The 12,917-nt window shown below is 51.6% G+C and overlaps 1 protein-coding gene across 1 annotated transcript; it reads right to left on the bottom strand.

Moving 5' to 3' along the window:
• Positions 1-1,346: 1,346 nt before the first annotated feature.
• Positions 1,347-9,548, bottom strand: LOC125543176. The gene is made up of 2 exons (XM_048706430.1): positions 9,136-9,548; positions 1,347-3,243 (listed from the first exon to the last, which is right to left on the bottom strand). The coding sequence occupies exon 2, from the start codon at positions 3,152-3,154 to the stop codon at positions 1,565-1,567; it is 1,590 nt and encodes a 529-aa protein (XP_048562387.1). The 5' UTR covers positions 3,155-3,243; positions 9,136-9,548; the 3' UTR covers positions 1,347-1,564.
• Positions 9,549-12,917: the final 3,369 nt, after the last annotated feature.

A 12,917-nucleotide genomic window follows, 5' to 3' on the forward strand; every position in this document is an offset into this window, starting at 1 on the left:
ACGGGCTTATCAGACACACTTAGTTATCCATGGGCTAATGGGCTGAGTGCACCAACGAATCCAGATTGGCCTGGGCCATTGTCCGAACGACAGAGAAATGGCCGTTGTGACATCCCCAGAAAGAAAAGAAGAAGAAAAGGAAAGGCAATCAGCAAGCAGCTCAGAGGTGGACAATGGTGATGGAACAAAAAGCCCTACTCCTACTCCTAGACTTGGAATGCAATTCTTTCCGCATCTTTGCAGCTGGTTCAGTGCCACGCAGCTGTATTTCCGTCCGAAAACAAATGCAATTCAGACAGGCTATCATCGTCCCTAAATAAATACTCTCCTACAACCACAAAAGCAGAAGCAAAATGGCTTGGTGGAAAGGAACAAATATACAAGTATCTTCCTTTACCTTGACACACAATCGAAACAATAAGTGGCCGCCTTTCTCCAGATCTTGCACCATGAAAACCAAATAAAATGGCAGCATATACAACTTATAGAACCCAACCGTATCGCCATGTGCGTAAGCAAAGAGAGAGAGAGAGAGAGCCTTTCTCCTCCCTCTACCAGCATTTGTCTTGCTCCCGTATCGCCGTGTGCGTAAACAAACAGGCCAGCAGCAAGATTATTAACTAGTCCGCGGCATACGCCTCCTTGTGATGGCATACTCTTTTCGCGCTCGATCACAAGCCACCAAGGGGATCCAACCAACTGCAAAACAGCAGGTCACAAGTTCCAACGTACGTGCCACCAAGCCCACATCAACAAACAACCAAAACCAGTTTATTATTGTTACCGGATGAACGAAAATGGGAACAAAAACACCATTCAAGGCCTCCTTTGGTTTGTAGGAATTTTATAGGATCTCTATAGGATAAAATTTATAAAGGAAAATTTCCTTTGAAGTCATTTGGTTTGTAGGAATGGATTCCTATTCCTATGTAGGATAGGAATCAATCCTTCACATTTTGGAGGAAAAAAAACATTAGCTAAGACTCTATCCTATGCATCAAATGACATTTCTTTCTCTATAGGAATTAAGATGCATGTCATCTCACTTCCTATGATTTTCCTATTCCTGTAAAATTCCTATTCTATGAATCAAAGAAGGCCTAAGAATTCAGACCATGTTCACCGGATGAACGAACGTGCAGTTCGGAATCTGCACACGAACCTGATCAGATCAGAAAATTTGTGCTACCGTCAGAAAGAAAATGCTCAAATTTGGTGATACACCATCAGGAAGAGAATGCTCATGAAGTGGAACGCTGCATAGCTGATCAGTACTTGACATTGAGCAAGAATGCCGGGCAAATAGAGAAACTGCAAGACAAGAAGACAGCAAGAACACTGGATCATGGGTCCGAACTGAAATTGCCACTTATATTATGATCACATCGCTACATCCCTTAATAGATACATAACCCCCACCACCACCATGATCTTCATCACCACCCCAGCCGGCGGCCGGCGAGAGACCTCGACGGCCGCCCCAAAATGGGATTTTTCCTCCCCAGTCGTCGTCGTCCGCCGGACGCTACAAACAGGACGGTTCTAATTTGTTGCTACAACCGGTTCACGGCCGCCGGCCCGGCCGCGCCAGGTACACGCGGCATTGGATCACCGTCCGGCCGACTCTAAACCCCGGTACCACGGTGAAGCCGACGGTGCGGTCCTCGGCGGCGGTGCAGAACGCGTCCTCCGTGCGCCCCTCGTTGACGCTCTCCATGTACACCTCCGCGAACCGCGCGCCCGTCCGGACCTGGAAGATGGACGCGCCGTCCTCCTCCTCGCCGCCGTCGAACGCGTAGAAGAGGCAATGCAGCAGCCACACGCGGCGCGCCATCTCCGCGAACTCGGCGAACCACGAGCTCTCCGGGAACCCGGGCCCGGCGCTCACGATGCCGCGCTGCTCCTGCCGCCCGAAGAAGGCCGTCTCCATCCTCGCGTGCACCAGCGACAGGTACTTGGCGCGCAGGAACTTGCCGAACCCGCTCCACCGGCCGTTCCGCACGTCGAGGAAGACGCTGGCCGGCGCCGCCTTGAGCTCCGTGAACTCCTCGAAGAAGCGGCGGCGCTCGTAGAACTCCCGCTCGTCCAGGAAGCTGAAATTGAAGTCCCTCCGGTGGAAATTGGCGAACATCTTCATGGCGACGTAGGATTCGAAGACGAACTTGGCGTCCCCGGCCCGTCGCAACGGCACGCCTGGGTGGACGGCGGCGGCCGCCGCGGTCAGATCCCACCCGGCCGCCTGCATCGAGCTGAGCATTGACTTGGAGAAGGAGCGGATCGACTTCACGGCGTGCCGCAGGGCGGTGAGGAAGTGGGTGGGGTTGAGGCCGGAGACGTGGAGCTCGTCCAGCGACGCGAGGGTGCGGCCCGGATGCAGGCGCACCTCCATGGCGCGCTCCGCCCGGAGCTCCGCATCGAGGGAGCCCTTGGCACGATCGAGCTCCGCATCCTTCGTCCGGAGCTCCGCCTCCAGCTTGCGCGCCGTGATCTGGTACGTCTTGAGCAGATGCCGCTGCTCCTCGGCATGCGCGGAGAGGGCGGTGTTGCCCGCCGCCGCGGCGTCCCTGGCCGCGCCGGCGGGGTCCTTGAGGAACCTGCGCTTGGTGTCGGACAGCCTGGTGAGCTCCGCGACGACGGCAGCGTCCGCGGACTGAATGGCCTCCGCATCATAGGGGAACTGCGCGAGCTGCAGCTGCGCGTAGGCCGCCTTGACGGCCGAGACGCCGGCGAACAGATTGGCGAGGAGGGAGTCCGCGGCCGCATCCGGCGCGGCGGCCGGCGGCGACGGCTGCTGCGCCCCGGCGGCCTTCTTCTCTGCGGCGTTCCTGAAGAAGGCGTCGAGGGAGTAGGCCGCGGCGAGGTTCCCGGAGAGCTTGAGCTTGCTGAGCGACGGCATGGCGGGCGCCGTCGCAGTGGTGGGGGTGGTGGCGTCCAGGGAGCTGTCGTAGTCGTCCCCGGCGACGGAGGCCGGCGCATCCGCCTCCTTGGGCCCGGCCCCGGCCCTCGCCGCCGCGGCGGAGTCGGAGCGCTTCCGGCGGAGCAGCTTGGTGAAGGTGCGCGCCAGGTTGGCCGCCTTCTGCTGCTGCTGCTGCTGCTGGTGGCCGTGGCTGTGGTGGTGCGTCGGCGGGCGGGCTGCCGCCATATGCGCCTCCATTGCTGCTCAGCGGCTCCCCTCCAGCTTCCCGTCCCCTCTTTGTGGCTGGGTTCCGTCCGCTGCTCCTTCCTGGCTCGGGTGTGCTGTCTCTGCAGAGGGAGGGGGGGACGAAGGTGGGAGGAGTGGGATAAATTTCAGCAGGAATATTTGGGGGATACTGTAAAGTAAAAGCGGAGCGTGCATGCCGACGCGTATCACTGTGCCGCAGTGCTCCTACCGATGACACCATGCGGTAGAGGTAGGCACAAACAGTCGTTTTTTTCTAGCTTTGACGGTAAGAATTCATCTTCCAGCCAGAAGAAATTTACTCAAGGGTAAAAATTGATTCGTGCAAAAGAAGAGGCCACTAGTAGTTAATCCTGACAAACCAAATCTAGGAACTGATAAATAGGTGCTGGATGTCATCGATAGAGAAAAAAACTGGGGCAGGATACGGCGAGCGCTCTCCTCTTGTCTCCGTCATCTCCCGGGTACGCGTACGGGCACGCTCCTCGTCAGCGCGCATTCAACCGTTGAACTCACCGGAGGCGGAGGGGGGAGCCCCACACGCGCGCACACGTGCCGACACGCCTGGCCAAAGCGAAGCAGGCGCGTGAGCCTCGCGCAGCCGTGCCGGCCGCGCTCGTGCCAAAAACCCAAAAGCCGCCCCTCGCTACCACCGTACCGCTCGCCACAAGACAGCAGCGGCCGAACGTTGGCAATGGAACCAAACACCCGCCGATAGTGGCACCAACAGTCGCGGCGACAAGACCGAACACGCACACGGTTGCGCCCAAAACGCTTGGAAATGATTCGACATGGATGTCGCGGCGCCTTCCTGGCATGTCTGTGGACGACAAGCCGCAGCGCCATCTCCCTCTCAAATCCAAGTGATCTCCATCGCCGAGTCGCCACCAGCGCGAGCCGGCCAAGGCACGCAAACCACACGCACCGGCTCCCGGTCGACCGGGACGGGCTCCATCCACACTATTTACTCTTTACTATTTTAGGTGCGTGCGCTCCGTCATCAGCGACAGTGAGCGGCGTCGGCGTCGACATGCGATGTGAATGCAATCGTCGCCATAATCTGGTCTAATCTAATCCCCCACGCACATACATACAGTAATCTTTAATAAATTCCTTAACAGCAACGGCGCTCCTACATACGCGAAACAAGGGGCACGGACGCAGACTACATGATGAGGGCTTCCGGGGCTCACACATGGCGGCAGCGAAACCTAATAAAGGGCACGGCTTTTGGCTGACAGCAATGGCCTTGCCCTTGGAGCCTTGCAAGTGCCACAGTTATGAGCAGGTGTTGTTTGGTGCACTCATCGTGGGAGGGAGGAGGGCGCTGGCCTCCCAAAGACAAGGGTCATAAACTAGTATGCGTGGAACTTGAATACACATGGCAACAATTCCCCACTGAATTTTCGGAAAAATCTATCCGGTTTCGGTAGGAATCGAGGGTAAATTACTCCCCCATTATGGGGTGCTATTTTTCGCGCATTTGGAACTGTGCCGTTCTAATAGAAAAATGGCTCGACACAACAATGGACGAGACCCCGATGAAAGTCTAGAGCAACTCTAGAGGACCCCGAGGGGCAGAGTCCGTCCCGCGACACCTCTCGAGGCCCTTTAAACCCTAATAATTTATTTGCTTCGATGTTTCAGTACTTCTTTACAAAAACAAAACAGCCCGACAATGTCCTATGCTAGCAATGTTTACTCCCTCCAATGTTCCTACATCTGCAAATCAAGCACGGATCCAATGTTAATCCCAATTTCCCCGGCTAATCGCCCGCCCTCGTCGTTAGTGTCTCCACTGCTACTAGACCAGTAATTCCATACGCAAACCTGACAAGAAAACGTGGCATGTGCGTCTCGAGTGACACATTCCTGGTGGGCACCGCTTACAAGTCCAGAAAAAGGGCTGGAGGATGCCGATCACACACATTTAACAGCACATTGCAGAGCTCTACTGTGCTGTCGCACTAAGCTCCCGGCTTTAGCAGCAATGATTCCTACCACTTAGGCCCCTTTTGGTTCATAGGATAGGATTATCGTAGGAATAGAAATCTTGTAGGAAATGAGATGACATGTATCTCAAATCATATGAGTAGGAATAGGAAGGAAGATGTCATTTGGTTGACACCAAAGTAATTTTTTCATTGAGTCTAGGCTCATTTTTATTTTCCTATGAAATGTGGAGGATAGGAACCAATCCTATGTAGGAATAAAAATCCATTCCTATGAACCAAAGGGCTCTAAAGGAAAAAATTCTATAAGAATCCTATCCTCTAGAATTTCTATGAAATTCCTCTAAACCAAAGGAGGCCTTAGGAGTTAGTACAGCCCCAAACATCTTTGTGTCCACCGCCGCTGGTTCTGTAGGAGTAGTAGGTGATCGATCTCACGTGGCTATCTTTTTCTCAGCGGGAATTTCATGCCTTTTTTGAGACATGGTGGTCGTACTACATGCTGGGCCAGAAAACATATGACAACACAACACAAAGGAAGTCAAGAGCACCCAGCACGGACATGCCTAATTGCCCTTTCCTTGAATGAACTTGTGCCAGGCCCTGGCAGTAATTTCATATTCAGAGTTCAGGCTCAAAAGGGTCACCTACCGAAATATGCAAACACGCAGGGATTTGGGTGAAAATTGCGCATAAAAAATGCCCCAAATGGTACAAAAAAGATGCGCTACGCGTTCAGGCTAAAGGACTAATCGGCACAGTTTATTCCCCAGAAGAGCTTCAGGGCTCACGTGCACCCGCAGAACCACTGCAGGCTAAAATTTTCTGCTTCACCTTCGCATCCAAGGTGAGAGAAACGGATAAAACCAAGGCCAATTCTGTGTAACGGCAGAGATGTTGCTCTAGTTAATCCATGTATTATATATTCATGTACCAATGGCAGCAAATTATATAGTGCTACTACGTGCCACTTAGCCTAATGACGCCTCAGCCACCTCCCTCCCCGGTTGACGGTATGATGCCGCTGCACATGCGGGGGGTAGGATTCTCATGATGCGCCGCGCCAACGTCAAATCGCGTCGGATTAAGGTATTTGGTTATCAGCAATTGGGCCGCGGGGAATAGATTCTGACGAACCAAATACGTCCGTCCACCAGCAATGCCGATGGTACCACTGCTATTAAAGGTATATATACTATTATTAATACTATCATCTGTATATTCTGTGATTGTCAGGTTCGATGAATGGCTTCTTTCTTCACGACGCGTCGATTGCTGTTGGTGGTAGAATCTTACGGCATGGGTGGCCCCAAAAAAAACTTTAATCTTAGTCTTACAGCAACCTTAATCTTAATCTTACAGCGGTGATAATATAAACTTGTGGCAGAGGACTCGACGGTGGGTCGGTCGTAATCATGGACGGTGAGTTGCTGCAAGGTTGTACTAGTACTAATTTTCCACTTGTAATCGACGTGTAGTTGCCGGTGAGTGCGTAGGTGCCACACACGCCGAGTGCGACTGATGAAGGAAATTATCTGTCGCTGTTGGTTATGACAATTCAGAGTTGGACTAGTCATGGTTGTGTTATTTGCAGGGTGCGGTGAAATAATGACAAAGGAAAAGACACACACCAAACCCGAACTGTGAGAACCAACGGCGTGTTTGATTCACGGAAATTAAAGATAAGGAATGGGAGTTAAAGGGTAAGGAGATTAAAAATTCACTGTTTGATTAGAGGGAATGGGAGTTTAAGTGGGAAGAGGACTGAGAGTTAAGGAACCCAATTCCCACCATTTCTTTCCAGAGTACCCTGTTAATTCGTGAGCAGAGTTCTATCCCATGTCAATTTCCATCATATGCCAAATAAGGGAATGGGAGTAAAAATCTACTTCCCCTGCCTAATCACTTCATAAACACCTTTATGCAGACTCTTGTTCCCTTGTCCAAGTGTTCGCCAAACAGGCTGCAAGTGCAAAGCATTTCAAAAAAGAAGGTGCAAGTGTTCGGTACCTCTAGCGGCACTTTCAGAAATTTGCTGTGTGGTGGCGCCAGTGTACTGCACCCTGCAAGGCTGCAACGGCTTTGGCTTACAAACAGTCACGCGTACGCACACCGCTGCCGCCCTGGTTTCACACTTTCACTGTTCGAGTACTCCCGCTCTTGTCTCGACAACAAAAAAGTACCTCTACTCCCCAGCCCTAAACGTATGCGTACGAGTCCACGTACAGTAACTCTACGGACAGTACAGTTCACGGGTCCCACCCTCACGTTAATCTCTCATGATGATCATGGTAAGCGAGTGAGTGGTAACATCACATCACCCGGCGCGGCTGGCAGGTGGGCCGTGACCGGTGGCGCCGCGGCTGGCATGCGGGCCACGCGCGCGCGAGCAGCAGCAGTACAGTGCAGCCGCCCAGGTCAACAACAGCGTAGCCAATACTCGTACTAGTCGACAAGCAATGCGTACCAGTAGCTCGCGCTCTACGGCAGGAGACAAAGGTCGGTGCGCGCCGTGGCCCACCGGCCCGGCCCGTGTGCGTGCGTGCGTGGTGCCTGGTAGACGTGGTGGACAGTACGCAGAATGCGAGGAGGACCAATCGTGCACTCGCAAAAGAAAAAGAGAGAATTCCTTATTTAACACCATGCTTAAATTTTATACCCTATTTGACATCGGCAAATAATTTCTTCCCTATATAACAACGAGTCTAAATTTTATGCCTTTTATAACACTTTCGTCCCTTTTAGGCCTAAATGACACCTGAAAAGATTCTTTTACCCCTTATATAATATGATTATATGCGCACGCGTACTGCTGCGTCCGTGTGTGTGCGCTGCTGCGTGTTTGTGTGTGTGCGTGCTGTGTGTGCTGCTGCATCCGTGTGTGTGCTGCTGCGTGTTTGTGTGTGTGCGTGCGTGCTGCGTGTGTGCTGCTGCGTCCGTGTGTGCGTGTGTGTGTTGCTACAGTTGTGTGTGCTACGCGTTGTGTGCTGGTGTGTGTGCTGCTGCATACGTGTGTACTATGCGTGTGTGTGCTGCTGCATGTGTGCGTGTGCGTGTGCCTGTGTGCGTGTGCCTGTGTGCTACTGCCACTGTCTGTGTGTGTGCACTCTTTCCCGCATTGATGTTATGTGTGTGCGCTATTGCTCCGCACACACTCATATCACATGAGGGATAAAAGGGTTTTTTCAGGTGTCATTTAGGCCTAAAATGGACGAAAGTGTTATAAAGGGCATAAAATTTAGACTCATTGTTATATAGGGAAAAAAACAGTGTCAAATAAAGAAGCGAAATTTAAAATAATGTTAAATAAGGAATTGTTTCGAAGAAAAAAGGTCTATCTCACGCCCTAGCAGCCATTTACGAGCGCATTCAAAGCCCGCCAAATTAATCACGACGCGACGGGGCTGAGTGCTGCGTTCCTGATGCTGGTCACTCACTCACTTACGGCTGGTGATTTTGGCGAGAGTTTTGCTCCGGTAGGCAATGGCGTGTGGTTGATTTGCCACCGAGACTTTTGCGGCACAAGCTTAGGAACGTCGCGATCTCTAGTATATACTGGATGACATCTCATGCTGAATTAGCGAGGCATCAAAAACAAACCACGTGATTTAGCAGGAAAAAATTAGCATTGGGTGCGTCAGCAAACAAACTACAGTAATAAGCTACTGGAGCAAAAGTACAAGGAGCGCTGTGCTGTTTCTGGATTTTTCCTTGACCCGAAGGCCGGATTTCTTCCCCCCTCCTCCTCGTGCGCACAATTTTTTTCAAACAAGCAAGATGACCTCTCGTACCACGCCAGGACAAAGAAAAAGCAATTTGTAGTATTATTAAGCAACTGACGAATTCGAGAGTGAGAAACCTATGTTAAGTTTTTCGAGGCCAAGATGATCTTTGCTACTGCCATAATCAACGGAGGAAACAGGTCGTGGCTAAATTGCTACGAAAAATGGAGCGGAAGAAAGAAACGGCAGCGGCGGAACCACGCGACTGATTGAAATCACAGACGAGGAGAGGAGAACTCACCAGATTGTGACGAAGCGAGAGGACGAAGGAGGCGTGGATTATCTCTCGTCCGTGAGCAAAAAACACGAACCAATCTTGCAACCCACACGCCCCTCCCTCTCCGCACGCCGCCGCCCCCTCGTTCTTCCTCCCTGGTTCCCTCGGCCTGTCTCGGAATCAAACAAGGGGCAGGCAGGGGCCGGAGACCCGTGGTCGGCGCAGGCAGGCTCGTGCTCGTCCCCCACGACACCGACCTGCCGCCGTCTCGTCCGGGGCAGACGCCACGCGATGGAGAGAGAGTCAGAGACACACACACAAACACGGGAGGGCGGCGCCGGCGGGGAGACGACGCGCTATTGTGTCACTGATGATGGGGAGGAGGCGGCGACGAGAGAAAAACTGGACTAGTAGCAGTATTTCCTTCCAAACCCGGCCATTGATCCCCCGGGGCGTATTTATTTCGGATTCAATGCGCGCGGGCGCTTTGCCCGTAATGCCCTCCCGCCCGGCCCGGCGCGCGCGACACGTGGCAGGTCGGCGGTGCGGTAGGGAAGGCCTGGTCGAAATTGTTCTTTTTTTTAATTCGTTCTGCACGCACGATTCTTGTTTCCCCTGCCGGTGCCCGGACGTGATTCGCCACCGGATCAGGGATGATTCCGATTATTATATTTTTGTAGCAGCATGTTCATGTTTGGTTGGGATAGTTAGAGATAGGGAATGAAAATTGAAGGGGTACGAGACTTCAAATCTATTGTTTGGTTAGGGGATTGAGAATTGATAAGAGAATAGTTATGGGACTTGAGACTCCAACTCCCACCATTTTATTAACAGGGGAGGGGGTGAGAGTTGGAAGGGAATTGTTTTAGTGAGTCAATTTTAGCCCTTCATCATAACTTACGTTAATTTTCCTTATCTATTTCCTTGTCAATTCCCAGGAACCAAACACAGGAATACAATTTCTCATCAAACTCTCACACATAATTTTCATCATGCGTCAAACAAAGGATTGAAAATAAAACGACTCATCCCATGTCTAATCTCAATACAACTCCTTACATTAAACTTTCATTCCCCTTTCATTTTTTGCCAAACACGTTGTAGGGGAATTCAGATTATATATGCGATAATGTGGTAGGCCCACCTGCCAGCCGCGCGCTGATTCGACACCGATTGGTTGCATATGAGCTTGCAGAACAGCTTCCGTGATGTGCCGCTCGGGAGACGATGAAATGTAGGTGTCGTCGGGTGACTTGGCCTGTCCCTGCTTCATCTCCTGCTGCAACGATCAACACACGGCGTTTTATTCAAATGAGGGGAAATATTCTGGTACTGTACTGATTTGCTTCGGAGACAAGCATCGACAAATCAGACGACCATGCCGTAGAGTACTGTACCAAACGGACATGTTGGACCATAGTTGTTGAGCCCTCCATTTTGTGTGCATCAGTGCCTCTCCATCTGTTATGCTTGGAACAGGGCTTTCGAGCGTGATTTATACTAATAAAAATATATGTGTAAATGGCGCAACATGCTAAGAAAATTCCCATAAGTTGATCAAATGAAAGACACGCCAAAACAAACTGAGAAAGCTAAAACCAAACACGCATAAAACTAAATGCGTCAAGCGCGTCGTAGAGAAGAAGCACAGAAGACACGCCGTCACGCTCTGAGGGACCTCCACACTCATCGGCGACGCCCCAATAGGGGCACAATGCTAAGCATCGTCACCGTCATATCTGCCGAAGCGGACAAAGATTTTCATCCTGAGTGTCGGAAGGTCGGGAGAGGGTCAATGCGGCATCCCAAGAGGAGAGGGCCACCCACATGCATCATCGCCGATGGTCTAAGGCGCGAAGCTTTTGCTCGACCTCCTCTACCCGCCGCATCATGGAAAACATATCACAGACGCACCGCAATGAGGACCCCACACCTGCGGACCGGGTACTCCAGATTCGGATCAGGGCTTGACCTCCATTATTGGGGACGGCTTTCACAAGTTCACCCGCCACTTTGCGACTCACCATCTAAAGCACATCGCCACACCTATTTGCAGCGCTGCTCGCCTCACTATCCATGGGTGCCGCCCCGACATCCAATACCAACACACCACTGCCGCCAGGACATCAGGTGCCGAACACAGGCTTGACCACGAACTATGCAAGGGAGGACTACCATGTCGTAGCACAGCCACAACCAGGACAGACAAACACCAGAGCCGATCCATGTGCCAAGGAACCCAGGCAAAGTGCCATATCCAACCTCGGACGGGGACGCAAATCATTAGGGCGAGCCAGCATCATCGTTGGGGCAGCCCTAGAAGACAGTGTGCGGGAGTAGCAAGCTTCGACAAGCCAGACCAAGACTAGCTCTTGAAACCCGCCACAACGCAAACCTAGATCTACACGCACAGATCACGAAAACCCGCACGCCACCATCACCCGACGCCGACCATCGGCATGGCCCAAACAAGGCCATGCCCCCGTGTCGACGGGAGGGCGCCTCGTGTAGCCCGAATGAGCAAACATGCTGGGGCACCAAAGTGTCGCTCCCGAGCACGTTGGAATTTGATTCCGCATTGCCAGCACGAGCTCCACCCGCAGCACACCTAGCCAAGCCCCATCCGTGCACCATCCCCTACAAACACCGCTACCCCCCCCCCCTCCTGCCAAGCCCCACGTGAGCTCAACACCTCCGCTTCGCAAGTCTCCCGCGTCGACCACTCACGAGCACGGGAGAGGGGAGGCCCCGCCACCGCCGACGCCAACCAGGCTTTGCCCGACACAGATAGGGGGTGTAGAGTAGTGAAGGGCCGAAAAGGGAGGGTGGGAGGAAAGGGAAAAAAGAGCTTCGGTCTACCCGTAACTCGTAGGGTATTTCTCACTCGATTAACACGCGTGAGGTTGTTTCAGACATTCCAAGCCTGTTTGAATTGTGACTATCTTTATCATATATTGCCACATGATTTTTGCCACACTTTTTTTATTTGAGTTGTTCAAATTGTTAGTCACTTTTTGGCTTGCCTAAAAAAATCTTGTCATATTTTTTGTGTCTATGACAAATGAGGTTCATTGCTCATAAAAAAATTCTTGCTTCAGGTGTGACTAAAACTAAACACTCACCTGACTTGAACAAATTTGCCTAAAATAAGATGTGGCAAAGTGTGGCAACGAACCAAACAACTCCTCCATTTTCTTTAGCACTATGGGATAGACCATGTGCCCCCGATAAGTAGGCCTATTAGGTTGGGCCCGTTTGTCATATTCAGCAATATCGGCCACATGGGGGGAGAGAGGAGTTCCGGTGTTGCGTTGGACCATGGTCTGGTCCAAGCGTAAGCACTAGTCTCACATGTCGTGCCAAAGCCACACGCGAGGCTCCAATTTCCAAGTCTGCGCATGTGCTCCTCCCATCATCCAAATGCTAAGAGCATCTCTAATAACTTGTTTATATAAATGTCTGTACTTATTTTTCACGACGTGAAATCAAAACAGACGTCCAACAACTTGTCTATATGGTCGTCCAAATATACACATCCTCTAAATCGATCTCGACAATGTCCACGCCTGGACATTGTGAAGGCGTCATCTAAACTTAGCTGCAGTCATGATTTCTTCCTCTCTCCAGCGACGGTCCACCTGTCATGATCCCTGTATATAGACGTTCTGATGCAAAATTAGACGTGTATATAAGGGAATTTTTTTAGACCATTGTGACATTGAAATATACACATGCTATTGGAGATGCTCTAATCCCTGTATGTCTGTATCTACCAAAAGTGTTGTTTATATTCCAAATGGAAACAA

This window comes from Triticum urartu, chromosome 3 (genome assembly GCF_003073215.2).
Source record: "Triticum urartu cultivar G1812 chromosome 3, Tu2.1, whole genome shotgun sequence".
Lineage (NCBI taxonomy): Eukaryota > Viridiplantae > Streptophyta > Magnoliopsida > Poales > Poaceae > Triticum > Triticum urartu.